This window comes from Zootoca vivipara, chromosome 1, assembly GCF_963506605.1.
Source record: "Zootoca vivipara chromosome 1, rZooViv1.1, whole genome shotgun sequence".
In the NCBI taxonomy this organism is placed as follows: Eukaryota; Metazoa; Chordata; class Lepidosauria; order Squamata; family Lacertidae; genus Zootoca; species Zootoca vivipara.
In genome coordinates, this window is record NC_083276.1 from 94,633,541 (window position 1) to 94,648,940 (window position 15,400).

Below are 15,400 nucleotides of genomic sequence, written 5' to 3' on the forward strand. Positions count from 1 at the left end.
AAGCTGAAATTCCAAAGAAGTTACATCCTGAATCAGATTAGATTCTGAATCTGTGTTTGAATCTGAATGTGTATAACATGAATCTGGATTTCTTATACTATACCCTATATCCCCAGAATTACAACCTTTATCTTAAGACCGAAGTGGATGCGTGACATTCATCCTTAATATATTTGGAGCAACCTATCATATCCTCACTTATAATCATAGTATTCCTGGTAATAATAATAAGTACTGTACCATAAACAGGAAAAATGTGGCATCTTAATTGTGGAATGCTCTCCCCTTTGAAACAGGTATCTACTCTGTTTTCACTCAGATGTACCTTAAAATCTGGCTCTTCAGCCGTACCTTTGAAAGTTAATAATGCCCAGCTGAAATGACAGTGTTCTTTTACAGTTTCTGTGATGAATTATTAGGTGCATTTTATTCTGCTCTTAATTATTAGGGAGGGTACTTTTTTAGACTGATATTCTTGTCACTGGTCACAAAATCTCTGGATGTAGGGTGGGGTATAAATGATACAAATAATAATAAAATAAATGGATAAATAAAAATATCCTGAATGACTTTTTAACTTCTGAAACATGTCATCAAATCCAAGACCCAAGTGATCTAAAAGGTTAACCTTAAAAAGGAGTGTGATCAATCTTCCCCTTGCTTCAGAAATACAGAGAGAGCAGAAAACTTGTCCATATCTTGTAGGTTTTGTGTTCAAAACCTACATGTAACATTGACAGTGACACAACTATCAAATAACAATGCACAATCATCATAAATACCAGCAATTATTTCACTCATTCACCAGAGGTACTTCTTCTTCTAATTAATGTGAATGACACAATTACAGCTTGTCACAGTGGGAGTCCTTAATTAAAACAAAAATATAAAATATAAGGGAGTGGGAGAGGTGTATTCAGATAGGTTCATTAAAGGTACTTTGTTTCTTTCTCAGAATCTCACAGCTCATTGGGCAAAACCCCTAAATGTGGCTAGGATAAGTGTGGCATACAGAATCTTAAGAAAATGAAAAAGGGCTCTGTATTATCTCTGCTCTGCTTGAGTTGCAGCAATGCCATTATCTATCTGACAGTTGTGCTTTAGCATTATAATTTTTTACAACTGCACATTACCTAGAGGACTATTACATCTCAATTGGTGTTTCATTGATTACGCATATCCAGGACATGGAATGACACGTATTCATCAGAACACAGCTAGAAATGTCTCTCCCCACCCTCAACATACAGACATACTTTTGCCTAAGCTGAGTTGTGGCAAGAACTAAGATAAAGCAGGTCCCAGGTGGTCTCAGAACTGCTTGTGCAAGTAAATATACTCCAAATCTTTGGAATTGGATATGAGACAGGCCACTGTTGTTATAGCCAAAACACAGCCATCGTTATAAAGGAGACAAGTCCCCATCCCACCCACCTCTTTCCCCCCTTCCTCATAATGTCTCAACAAGTAAAATTGATGTGTAAAAATGATACATGGAAGAAAAAGAAAAAGAGACATTGCAGTACCTTTATAACCCAAGAAAATCCTTAATAAAAATAATTATAAAAAATAAAAATAAAGGAGACAATGTATAACATGCAGTTTGAAGCAAATAAAAATAAAAATACTGTTTATGGGGGGATGCTCTGAGTTTAGTCAGGCAGATACAACTTCTTGCATTTAATTGTGGTTTGAACATACATCGGCTGCTCGGGGGGGGGGAACCACCTAGCTTGGAATTCAGGGACCCACCCTGCCAAATTTAGGAAGTATTTAATGACACAGTTTGAAAGAATCAATGCAGAAATGAAATCAGCTCTCTAAAGAATGCAACAAAGTCCATGTTCAAAGCTGATTTCCCACTGCAATGGCAGCTATACAGATTTAGCCTCCCAAAGTAGGAATTGCTGGAATTGCAGAATTTCTGCTGCTACAACAAGGTATTGCTCTTTACAGGATCTGCTTGCTTTGTGTTATTTTCTTGTGAAAGTCAATGCTTATATTAAAATGTGAAGCTCTGGTAATTAAGTAAGTAAATGATGAATTCACACCAAACTGACTTTGATGTATCTGAAAGGAACAGTTGCAGACTCCTTAAGGTTTCATATTAGATGAGCCTTCATCATCTAACCATGCATTTTTCTCACAAATAATCCCTCAGATGCCCCAATAAGTCAAATATAAAGACAAGTGCACACAAATGCAATTAGGCAGCATGGCTGGAAACTCTTTACCCACATCCATTAAAAAAAATCCTGGGGTTGATTCCTAATTACAACTCAGTTATCAACACATGGTTTTCATAATATATTCAATAAGCATTTTATCTTTCTGTCAGTGCTATTACTATTTGTCTCATTAGGAGAAGAATGAAAAATAAGTGTTTCATCTAGCAGCTTAGCAAAAGGCTTTGAAAAAAAACACCAATAATAATAGCACCTTTAATATATTTATTTATAAAGAGGCTTCATTATCATTAATTAATTTCCCACTTGGCTCATAAACTTTGTCATATTTCGCCCTCTTTACATTGCAAATAAATAAATAAAATCCCAACAAAGTATGCTAAGTATTCCAAGGGTACTAAATACTAATTATGGTGGTATAAACATGTAACTCAATATCTTCCAAAAACAACAACAGATGTGTTGCATTGTGTGAAAACTATATTTTGAAAGTTAGAATATGTTATATAGCTAATAGGAATTAAGCTTCTATAATGAAATGATTTATCTAGAGTGCTATTCCAACATGATTCCTAAGGATGCAAGCATATGCAAGAATCAGGGACGCTAAACCTTGGTTAGAGAATTCCCAAAGATATGAGAAGTGAACAGAAGTAGACCTGGTTTTCATTAAGCCAAATCATGGCTAAGCATAGGTGCATGAGAATGTGGTTGCTAACAGGAAAATTCATGGCTGCTTTGCTCCTCTTCCTGAACTGCTCCTGTACTACTGGACCTAAGCCATCATTTGGCTTAGCATTACATTAAAACTCAGGCTTGTGGTTTGTCTCTCCAAGAGACAAATATTCATATCTGCTTCTAGGTGTTTCTTCTCATCCAGTTTTCCAAACTGGAATGGAGCTATTGCACTGGGATTTTTTTTTTTTTAAAGTGAACCCTTTCCTCCGGTGTGACATTTTAAGGTCTGTGAGCCTTTGGACAAAAGTTTTTCCTTGGACCCCTTTACCAGGGTACCCTTAACATCTGGTTTCAGTTTTGGCTCAGGATTCAGTTACCAGAACTAATTTTGGAGTGCACAGAGGGAGGAGGAAGCTCCGTTGCGCAAATGGATATCCTCATATGGGACTTCCGCTGATGGGACTGGTTAGATGAATCCTGCTTAACTAGTTTAGATATACATTTTGCTAAAGTTTTAATATTCACCCAAACGGTTTTTAAAGTGGGTCATACTGCACTATTAACAGTATCAGAAGCTGATATTTTACATCAACACAACTGTGCACCTATCAGACAACTGCTTAAGATTGTGATTCCAAGTTCATGTTTAGCCAAAATGTATTACATTAGCCTCCTTCCCCCCCCCCCCCGGAATCTTAATTCCCAGCCATCTTGTTTATCTGTTCAAATATTTCCATACATAACAATTAGACAAAATCATTCTTTGCTTCCATTGCTTTTACACACACACAGTCTTTTTCAAAGGTTTCAGGGATGTGCAAGTTGATGAAGCAACAGTCAGTCACAAAGAGTGTTCTTGCTTATGTTCCATTATATTGTTAGTTGTCTGTGTTATATAGCCAAGTGTGAAGAAATAAGCCCACTCTTCCTGGAAACATCTTGCAGCATATATACGGAAACCTTTATGTCTTCTGTACTTTTACCTGCCTTTCTGTCAAGTGTGCATGCTACAGTTAGCTGCTCTCCTCATATTTCCTACATATTTAATTTTGTTGTTATGCTCTGATGTATTGATAAATTAGCATAGTTAATTATTTAAACATTACCAATCATGTTCCAGATGGATGCAATTACTTCTCCCTTCAGCAGTGCTTCCTGCCCCTATTTGTTTAATGTGATACATCCTAACCAGAGGCATTTTTCACCATTCGTGCAATCTTGATTAACGATACATGAAGCAATATATCCTTACCAAGTGCTAGGCTGCATAGACTATCTGTCTCTTATCTCTTAAGGCAACAATAAAACATACTCATTTTTGAATATGTGTGTGTGTGTGCACCAACTCCTAGGGGCCCAGGTCCCTTCATCCTGCCTCAATAAAATATTTGACTCCCCCCCCCAATTGATGGGCATTCTTTTCAACATTTGGACTTCATTTCCCAACAACAAGCCCTGTAAAAGAACTTGTAAAAGTGTTGTTGGATGGTAAGAAAGCTGGGATTGGGCAAAAACCTCTGACATGGTCCTCGCTATTGGAGCTAGAAGGCATATGTGTGCAAGGGAGTGGGAGCGAGGAGAGAAACCCCAGCACCTCAACTTCCAAACAAGAAAAGGAAACTTTGGTTTGCATTCTCTGTCTCCTTCTGCAAAGTGTGTGTGTGTGTGTGTGTGTGTTGCATAATCTGCCTGCCACACATATTTCCGATAGCAGGAGAAGCTCCCATTGACAGTCCCAGATATCCCAGATACCTCAGAGCTATGCAGTCATCTTTGCTTAGCTCTGGCCAAACATATGAAGAATTCTGTTTAATTGCCACACTTTGAATAACAGTTGTGGACCTCTGAGCTATTGTGTGTGTATGGGAGCTCTGCACCTGGAAGGAATTCCCTATTCGTTTCAATTGAACATTCGAAATAAATGACTCTGTTGAAATAAGCAGGCAATCAAAAAATGTGGTGGAGTTCCATCTCCTCCAATGGAACTCTGGACTGAGATAAAAGTATTCAGAAGAGTCACAAAACTGCAAATGCACTGAACCAATAAATGATTTCACTGAGTCTTTAAAGGTATCTTGTATTTATACTTCTTTATAATTACACTCTCTTTTCCTCCCTGGGAGTACTCAAGAGATGTCACTTAGACAGTAAATGTGGAATCCCTAGACTTGTCTCTCAGAGCTACTGAGCTCAGGATAAGGACAGGGACTTGTCCACTTCAACAATAAAAACTAATAAGCCCAAAGGGATGGTCACTGGATGTGTGAGGTGTGAAGGATACGTGGCTTGTTGTGTACTTGGTAAAGTGGGCAGAGTACCATTCAGCCAACTTCATCGCAAGTTCATGGGGATGCTGGTAGACAAGTAAATACATCACAACCTACTACAGGTTAATTAATGAATAAAGTTGTTTCTCTTATTTAATCTGAAATCTAGTGTTTTGTCTCCTTATTCTCAGATGTGTGTGCAGTCTACTCAAGTAGATCCTTATTTGAAAGGAAACCTCAAGTGGATTAAAATGACTAAATGCTTAGAAATCCAGAATAATAACCATAATTCCCTTTATATTTTATACCCCCGCCCCATACACATAACAGCCCTTTTAAAGCACAACCGCAGATAAATATGAAAATTATTTGTCTTACCAGTTGCTGGCCTTGTACACCCCATGCTGCATACTGTAAAACTGAATCCTCTACCTCCGGAGGGTTTAACTCCCAAACTTCCCTTGAAAAAAGGTAAACATTTTACTTGAACACATTTGCACCATTACATGGCACAGAACAGCATCTATATAACACCATCTTACCTCGTACGTATGTTATATATCACATATGAAGCCGTATACGAGTAATGAAAAACCTGTAAAACAAGGAGAAAGAGCAGACATGAGCACCGTCATGGGATACATTTGGAAAGCTTGGGGAGAAGAAAACTTTTATTCATGATGTTAGATATCACATTGTCTAAATTAACGTGGCAGGCTTGCATAAGTGTGCTTGGTCTGTGCTAAGCTGTGCTATCTTTAGTTGTTAGTGCTCTTTGGGACGCAGGTGGCACTGTGGGTTAAACCACAGAGCCTAGGGCTTGCCGATCAGAAGGTTGGTGGTTCGAATCCCCTGCAATGGGGTGAGCTCCCGTTGCTCGGTCCCTGCTCCTGCCAACCTAGCAGTTCGAAAGCACGAAGTGCAAATAGATAAATAGGTACCACTCCGGCGGGAAGGTAAATGGCGTTTCCGTGCGCTTAGTCATGCTGGCCACATGACCCGGAAGCTGTACGCCGGCTCCCTCGGCCAGTAAAGTGAGATAAGCACCGCAACCCCAGAGTCATCCACGACTGGACCTAATGGTCAGGGGTCCCTTTACCTTTACTCTTTGTTCCAGTTCACAAGTGCATGTTTATTATCACTTAATGAGTATAACACCATTCAGTGACATGTATCTTTGAATATGCACCACAGATCAATTACTAAAGACTGAACTTTCAAACACTATCACGAGCACAATACTTCGCAGTAGAATCATACATTCAGCTGTGTGAGTTATGAAGCATTAAATAATCAAGAAAAGAGAAGTCAAGAGAGGTACTTGCATGTGTGTGAACATGGCCAGGATAAAGTGTCACTGGAGACCACATGATTTTTGTGCTGAATTGTAGCCTAGATTTTTTTTCTTGTTTGTGCAGTTCAAACAAATAAACACAGACACCCTTGGGATCCTAACATCCATAATTCTACCTTCTAAAACATTTTTTTAGTTCTAAAACCTCTAAAAATCATGCCTGCAAAACTGCAGTAAAGATAAATAACTGCCCTTGGAAACCTGCTGTTTATACTTTTGATTCAGAATAATTATTTTATCCAAACATATTTGGCTGGGGGGGGAACCAATTTGTTACACTGAATACTTACTAATAATTATAAGGTTTTCCAAAGCTTAATCTAGTTTTCAGCTGAAGCAGGGAACTACAACCACAAATTAATAAGGACAATACTCCATCAAACTATTTCTGTAGACCAACAAACTAAAAATAATTCCTATATGAGATGTTTTCAAACCTACAGGCACATTATAAATTAATAAAGCACAGAACTGAATTAGCATTCAATTAAAATAGAGGCTGATCTAATATATGCAATACATGGACAGCTCAGAACAACTACAAAAAAAGAAGACACCCAAATTTCTGGAATGAAACTCTAGATACAGTGGTATGACCCAATTTTCCACCTTACCTGAAAATTCCCAAATTGCACCCAAGCACAGTGAGGGTGGGAAACACTGCTGTTTGAATGCAAACAAGCATGGCTGCACAGCCACTGCAGCAACAATAAACAGCTGGGTTGGAATGTGGACAAGCCCAACTTCAGGTGGGTAATTGGCTTCAGCTTGGCTTCCCAGGGGAGGGGAGCCAGGCCTGGGAGTGGATTAGCCTTTCTCTGGTTGGCTCATGGTCTAGTAAAATAGGCCCAGCCCAGTGTGATAAAGACTTCCCCAGTCTCCTTCCCTAGTTACAGAGGTTGTGCTTTGTTTTTGTTTACCTGGTTCATTTTGCTGTTTTGCCTGTTCCTCAAGATACACTGTGCTATGGTATTAGTCAGACACTGGTTACTTTTACCTGTGGGCTTTTTGCATTCCTTATAGCAACAGTGCTAGATGATATTGATACATATTTTTTCTTTCACAATTTCCCTTAGCAGTAGAGGAATTGACCAAGATCTCTTGATGAGTAAGGCAAGGGATCAGCTCCCCGCTCCCCAGTGGAAGATCTTCTTGAAGGCAGTGTTTCTCAAGCTTGGGTCTCTAGCTGTTTTTGGACTACAGGTCCCATAATCCCCCACCACTGGTCCTGCTAGCTAGGGATTGTAGGAGTTGTAGTCCCCAAACAGCTTGAGACCCAGGTTTAGGAAACACTGCCTTAAGGGATAGTGGGATGTTGCTTTGTGCTGGGTTGCAGCACTCCCAAGCTGCGTGGGACTAGACCAGGCATCCCCAAACTTCAGCCCTCCAGATGTTTTGGACTACAATTCCCATCTTCCCTGACAACTGGTCCTGTTAGCTAGGGATCATGGGAGTTGTAGGCCAAAACATCTGGAGGGCCACAGTTTGTGGATGCCTGGACTAGACTATGTTGAAGTGGGCCTATATACTTCAGCCCATGAGCTAGGGGCCCTGGACATTGGACAGCAAGGGGGCTGCACAATGAATGGATCTTGCACTCTGCCATGGTTGTTGTAACCAAAATAAAAGTTGTGGCATTCTTCAAGCCTCTTGTCATTTACTGCTCTGACACCCTATTCTGGGCACGCAAACATAAACACAGGAGCTCAAGGTGGCATAGATTTTTCTCTCCCCACACCTCCATTTTATTCTCACAAACAATCCTGGTTGGCTGAGAAACAATGATTGGCCCAAGGTCACCCAGTGGGCTTCATGCCTCAGTAGGAATTGGAACCCAGGTCCAACACTCTAACTGGCAGCCCAACAACTAAATCATATATACAATTATGCCAATGAACTGCAGTTCCAATGACATTCTTTAGCAGGCTTTAAAGTCATCGTCTTCTATAAAGTGGTGTGATGCCAACATAAAGCCAGTGAATTTGAAATTAATTAGGAAAGTTTAAGTAAATGTTCATTATAAGAACCCCAATTTGCGGGGAAACTGGTTCGCCCCCACATGGTGAGGAGAGCACAGTGTCAAATGAGACAACATGTTGGTGGGGCAATCATATGGGTCAATGGAATGCAAAATAGCACTCCCATGGGAGGAAGTTAAAGGTTCCATGACAAAGACCAAGTGTATTCACTTGAATATGCCCATATGGTTGTGGCTTTCAAAGGAACTCTCAAGTCATACGGGAAAACATCATGGAAAAACAACTCCAGCTACCATAGAAAAGCAGCCATACAGTAGTACCTCTGGATACGTACATGATCCGTTCCGGGATGCCATTCTCACCCCGAAAAGTACGTATCCGGAGCAGTGCTTCCGCGCATGTGTGAAGCATCAATAGAGTGCTTCTGCGCATGCGCGAAGTGCGCAGAACGCTTCTGCGCATGCGAGCATGGCAGAACCTGGAAGTAAACACTTCCAGGTCTGCCGCATTCTTAAGCTGAAAATGCGCAACCCGCAGCAAACGTAACCAGAGGTATGACTGTACTTGCAAGGATGACTGCAGGTATGATTTAACAGGTAATTAGTACAGTATCATCGGTAATATAGATATTAAAGTCAAAGGAAGATTACATGCATATTTTAATATGGTGATCTTTCTAGGTTTAAATATGGAAATAAGAAACTTACTGTATTTACAATAACATACATTTACATGTTTATATTTAGTATTTCTAAAAGGCTGCTATTATGTTGCCAACAACTTATATTTTAAAAAGCATTAGTTGTCAAATGCGCTTTAGAATAAATTATATTTTATATACATGCAGTAAGGTATTCTATATTCCATTTAATTATTCCTCATTTATGTTTAGTGAAAAATCTTTTAAATATTTATGAGGCTTTTGCTGAAAGTACCACTTATAAACTAAAAAAAATGCAGATTTTATAGATATCCTAGAATTACAGTTCAGCCCTCAGTGTGAACAGTTGTTTATTTCAAAGCATTACTACAATAATTAAACAAAGTCAAGGTGCCTCCTTTTCATGGTGTCATACTGAATATAGGGTTGCAGTACCCTGTGCATTGAAGGGGGTGGACTAGATGAACATTGGGTTCCCTTCCAGCTGTACAATGCTATGATTCTGTACTTCACTGATACACACAAAGAAGGCATCAAACTTTTCTGTTGTATTTGCAAATAACTTCACCAAATACAAACAGTGTTTATCTAATTAGAGGTTCAGGAGTAAGTGTAAAAGGGACACACAGATATGTTAGTAGAAGTAAGAAGCTATTAGCTGCTGATGCAAAAAGGAATAAAAGAGTTATAACATTTCCCTGCAGTATTGTTTCAAAAAAATAAAAATCGTGATATTTTTATTTTCAGTCAGTTAAATAGAGATTACCAAATCTGTATCATAAGGCACTTCAACATTTGCAGTAGACACCCACTCTCGATTTCTCAACCCTTTGATTTCACTCGATTACAAGCACCTTTAATCTTTACCCAGGCAACTCAGTGCCCTGATCACATCCTCTATATCTGTTGCTTAGCCTCTGATCCAATTTCCCCGTCATTTGATCTCCATTGACTTGTGACATGCAGCCACCACTTGCTTATTCCATTTCGGTACCAGACCCATCAGTGCTGTCCAGTCACCTAGCAGTACTAAGGGTGAAGACAACCATAACAGTCTACAGCAGGTATCCCCAAACTGCAGCCCTCCAGATGTTTTCGCCTACAACTCCCATGATCCCTAGCTAACAGGACCAGTGGTCAGGGATGATGGGAATTGTAGTCCAAAACATCTGGAGGGCCGAAGTTTGGGGATGCCTGGTCTAAAGATACATTCCTGTAAACCTTGGAGTAAATCCCATTTGGCAAATTACACTTCCCTAATACCATACTAAAAGGAATTAGCAATCCCTCAACAGACAACGTTAGAATAAAATAATGTACAAATTTTATATACAAAGATTGGTTGATTGGCATGCAAGTCCTTAAATAAAGGATTTGTGATTATGCTTAGCAACCCTAAGAATTATTTCAAGATTCTTGGAAGAAATAAACAGATCCTAATGCCAAGTGGAGGGAGATAGATATCAGGTGGTGTCTTGTACAGGGGTGTTGGACATATTTCAGCCGGAGGGCAATATTTCTTTCTGGGCAACATTCCAGCGACCACATGCCAGTGGCCAGAGGAAAAAGGGGTGGAATGATTGATGTAAATGTTATCTTTGTACAGCAAGCTGCTTTCTACACAAGGTCAACATACCCCTCTCTATCCTCCACCCAGGCAAGGAAGGGGCATCATCGGAGTTCGAGGTCACATCCCGGCCAGCCAAAAACACTAAAAGAAGGGAGCAAAGCAGGACCAGTGAGGGGTGTGGCCTAGGGAGAGTGCTGTGGGCTACAGCCTGGAGGGCTGCATCTGACCTCTGGGTCCAAGGTTCCCCACCCCTGGTATATGGGAATAAAAGTGTGACAATCTACATCTTAGAGAAACACAATAAAGTTTAAATCAACTATAGTTTATATAGTTATGTGAATGCATGACCATTTTTGTTTTTACTATTCTAGGAACTGGGGGTGGGGGGAATGGAATAATCCAGTACAAAAAGGATGAAGGATAGGGAAGGGGGTTGAGTTAGGTGGGCAGAGCTGAAATTGTAAATTAGCCACAAACTCTTCTGGCGTATCTGAAACAGCTCCCAAACTCAGCAATTTACAGATTCATAAACACCCTGATCCCAGTGGATCCCCAACTAGCACTCCAGTTTTTATAAAACTCAGCACAGGTCCATAACATTTCTGTTTCAGCAAACGTCATTGATGGGACTGCAGGAGATGCCAAGGTACCAATTAATCCTGACTAGATAAGATTGCAAATTCTGTCTCTGATCTGAAATCATTATACAGAATACAGAATCAAACATAAATACTTGATCACAAAGGAAGCATTATCAGCCTCTCCCCCCCTTCAATGAATCAAATTTCCACTATCAATTTTTCCACATAACTGTGATGGAAGAATTGCACCTGAAAATCTACATATGCAAGTGCTGATGGGATATGATGTTGCTCCATTTTTATACTGATGCAAAGATGAGTAACTCAGATTGATATATTAAATGATGTCTGAATGATATATTTTGAGTCTAACATGAAAGCGGCAATGAAACCCTTTGGTGTTGGCTTAGTTAGAAAACTAGACTCCTACACCAAGGATAAAATACCCACCCACATCTCAAGATTTTATTGGCCCATTCCATTCCTACAACAAAGCAATATTCTATACTTACCCTGCTTTAACTTATAGATATCTGACATTGCTAAGATTGCAGTACTATATAAAGAAAATAGAATCAGTACTTAATTTGCTCAGAATATTTTCAAGCAGCAATAAAAATGACTTATTTTTTTCCTTGTTCTGTCAAAGGGAGAACTGTAGCTTTCCTGTTACTAAAACATCTGATGCAGTTAATGAATTGAAATTAGTAGCAGCATGTCAGTTGCCTATGGCAATGTAGAATTGATAAATGGTATGAAGAAAATCTCCACTCCAGTTCATAGTGCATCTACTAAATAAATTAGTAAGAGCATCAATAATAGTACTAAAGTTTAAATTCATTTTATGTTGAAGCACCATTATCAATATAAGATGCAGTCGTTGGCTTGGTAGACTCATTGGGGCAAATAGTCCCATGAATCTCTCAATGTTGGATTCTAGAGAGAGAACCATGACACACACACATACACTCATTTGGTGAACCTGAGAATTCTCATATGGATATTAGTTTCCAATGCCATGACTCTTCAATGCTGAAAGCATATTGTACCCTCATCAGCACAGAAATACCGGTAATGTAAGAAGTTTTAAGACTTAAAATTGATAACCAACAGATTTAATGCCATATACCTTGCCAGAGATAATGCATGGGCCCTGAACTGAACCTTGCATTCTTTATTTTGCCTGTTTCTAATAATTTACATGTTCCCAATAAATTAGAATTACTAATAAGCAGCACTCATAATTGCAATACAAAGATCACACAAATAATCCTATTAGAAATTGTTAGAAGTTTCAACATAAGTAAGAATGGAATTATAAGATCAAATTATTAAGGGACCAGTTCACTATCAGCCACAAATATATTCATCTCATTGACTAAAACAAGATGACATCAGTGTGAATTACTAACAGATCAGTTGGCGTGTGGCACTTCTGATATTGTTTGCTATTCAAGAATTCCTTCTTATGAATAGCACCCAGCCAATAGTTACCCATCCTAGCAAAAAGGATCAATATGCTTTGAATTAGAAAATCAGGGATAAGAACATTGAAACAGACAACACTGCAAGAAACAGACTATTTTGCTTTTCTCTGCCATTTTGTCTACTGATTCAATTTGATGGCCTAAAAAGTGCAAACTAGCAGATTTTTTTACCTTCACTTCCAGGAATTTATAAAGTTTTGTGGATTCCTACAGAAGCAGTATTGGGTGTCATAAAGCACAGCACCAGTTCAAAAAGGGAAGGGAAGGGAAGGGAAGGGAAGGGAGGGGAGGGGAAGGGAAGGGAAGGGAAGGGAGGAAGGAAGGAAGGAAGGAAGGAAGGAAGGAAGGAAGGAAGGAAGGAAGGAAGGAAGGAAGGAAGGAAGGAAGGAGGTGATAACAGACAGATACTATGAAGTTAAGTGACAAGGTCATAACTTCCTAAAGCATCACATTTATTTTATTCAATCAACATCAATTACTTGTCATGATTGATGGCAACTATTGCATACCATTGGACAGAATTTATGGATAGTATTAACACTTTTGGCTGTGAAATATTGCTACCATAACAACGATATGCTGCCAAGCCAAAATAAATATAAGTGAGGGAGATTTCTAGACATCTAATTCATCTAACAAGAAAAAAGGCTGTCAACCAAGACTAAACAAAAAAAGCACATCTAGAAAATCTGCTTAGGCTTATGCTGCACTACTTATCATTTTTCACTAAGATTAATTATCTCATGAAAAAGTCATCTTCTTTGGAGTGTTAATTAATTCACAATCAATTAAACTCAATGCAGCTAACCAAAAGTTCAAAAGTGATACACACTGCAGATGAATACTATTTTAGAGGAACCCAACTATGCTTGCTACTATTTCTACCAGCATTGAGATTCCTAGTCCTGTATTTGAATGCATATTTCAATCATTTCTCTTTTAGTACCTAGCCATTTGAGATGAGTGAATTACTCAAAAAATGTTTCCCATTACCACATTTGAAAGCGTCATATATCACTGTCAATGGAAATTCTTTTACTACATTATCTTGTAAAAAAAATGCCTCTTTTGGAGTCTCTGCAAGAAAAATAAAACCAAACCATAAAATATGGAAATAATTTTAATGTCAAGTGATATAATAAGCACCGCCCATGAAAACATTCACAGGTGTTGTTCACAAATTACTTTCTAGCAGAGATGGAGATTTTGTTCAGTCTGCATTTTCCAGTGAAACAACCTAATAATAATAATAATAATAATAATAATAATAATAATAATAAATATTGAGACCATATTTAAGAAGTTCAACTTTTGTTAATCATTCAGTGTAGCACTAATTAAAGTGACTGTAATGAGAAAAGGTTCTAATTCTAGACCATCACTTCCCTTTCCTCCCTACCACAAAATATGATGGAGTACAAATTGCAGGGAGAGGAAGAAAATAAGGAACAAAAGCAGCAGCAAAACAACAAGCATTCCCTCTATATAGAAATTCAAAGAAAAGCCAGGGACGGAGGGACGGAGAACTTTTAAAGCGTTAAGATCAGAATGTGGAAAATATAAGAACAAGAAGGAGGAGGCAGGAACGAAGATATTGGAGCTATACTTCAGAGGTCCAGACTATGAGAAGCCTGGGGAAAATAATTAATAATTTGGATTGTAATTTGGTTGTTTTTTTATTTTAGTTTATTGTTCTTAATTGGATTATGATTATGATTTGATGGATATGTTAATTGGCTGTTTTTATTGGAAAATCAATAAAAAATATTTTTAAAAGAAAAAAAGAAAGTGGGGTAGCAGGACCATTGGGCTTGATACCATCACGTGACAGCAGTGTGACCAGCCCAGGAGCTAATGGATTTCAAATTGGCTCTGCCCATCCCTCTACCAGACTTTTAAATGCCCCCATCTGCTATCACTGGAGGGCATTCTGACAAAGCACTCCTGTCTACCCACCCATTTGACAGCTGGAAGGGGGAGTGTTGCACCAGCAGCCTGCAGAGGGCCCGCTTAGGCAGGAGAACTGGGCGGAAGGACACTCCACCTCAAGCCTGGTATAATGAGGAGGAAGGTTGGATTGTTCACTAACTTAGGCGTTTGAATAACAATGGTACAGTGGTACCTCTGGTTAAGAACTTAATTCGTTCCGGAAGTCCATTTGAAACTGTTCTTAACCTGAAGCACCATTTTAGCTAATGGGGCCTCCTGCTGCTGTTGTGCCACCGGAGCACGATTTCTGTTCTCATCCTGAAGCAAAGTTCTTAACCTGAGGTACTATCTCTGAGTTAGGGGAGTTCGTAACGTTGTAACCTGAAGCGTTTGTAACCCAAGGTACCACTGTATTTTGAGAGGAACTCCTCCACACTATTTTACCATACTTTAACAACCCCAATTGCCTAATGTAAAAAGCTGTTTTAATGATTGCCTAACCTGCATTGCATAATGTGAAGTATGAAAACGTTTGCATTAAACCATATGGTTGGTTGTAAAATCAGAAGACGGATGTATCATTTATGTTAATCTGGAATAAGTGGGAATGTGATTTTTCTAATTACCATCATGCCAGCTCAAAGAAGGATCAACATCAGGCATATTGCTCATATATTTAGAATAAATTGTAATAGTGCTGGTATCATT

General features: G+C 38.9%; 1 protein-coding gene across 1 annotated transcript in view; it reads right to left on the reverse strand.

Annotated features, from left to right (window-relative positions):
• DPP10 (dipeptidyl peptidase like 10) overlaps positions 1-15,400 on the reverse strand; it is a 228,481-nt gene that overhangs the window by 62,626 nt on the left and 150,455 nt on the right. The window contains exons 6-7 of the mRNA XM_035130088.2: positions 5,674-5,726; positions 5,510-5,591 (exon numbers count right to left, since the gene is read on the reverse strand). Coding sequence (XP_034985979.1) covers positions 5,510-5,591; positions 5,674-5,726 — 135 coding nt within the window. The remainder of the gene's footprint in view (positions 1-5,509; positions 5,592-5,673; positions 5,727-15,400) is intronic.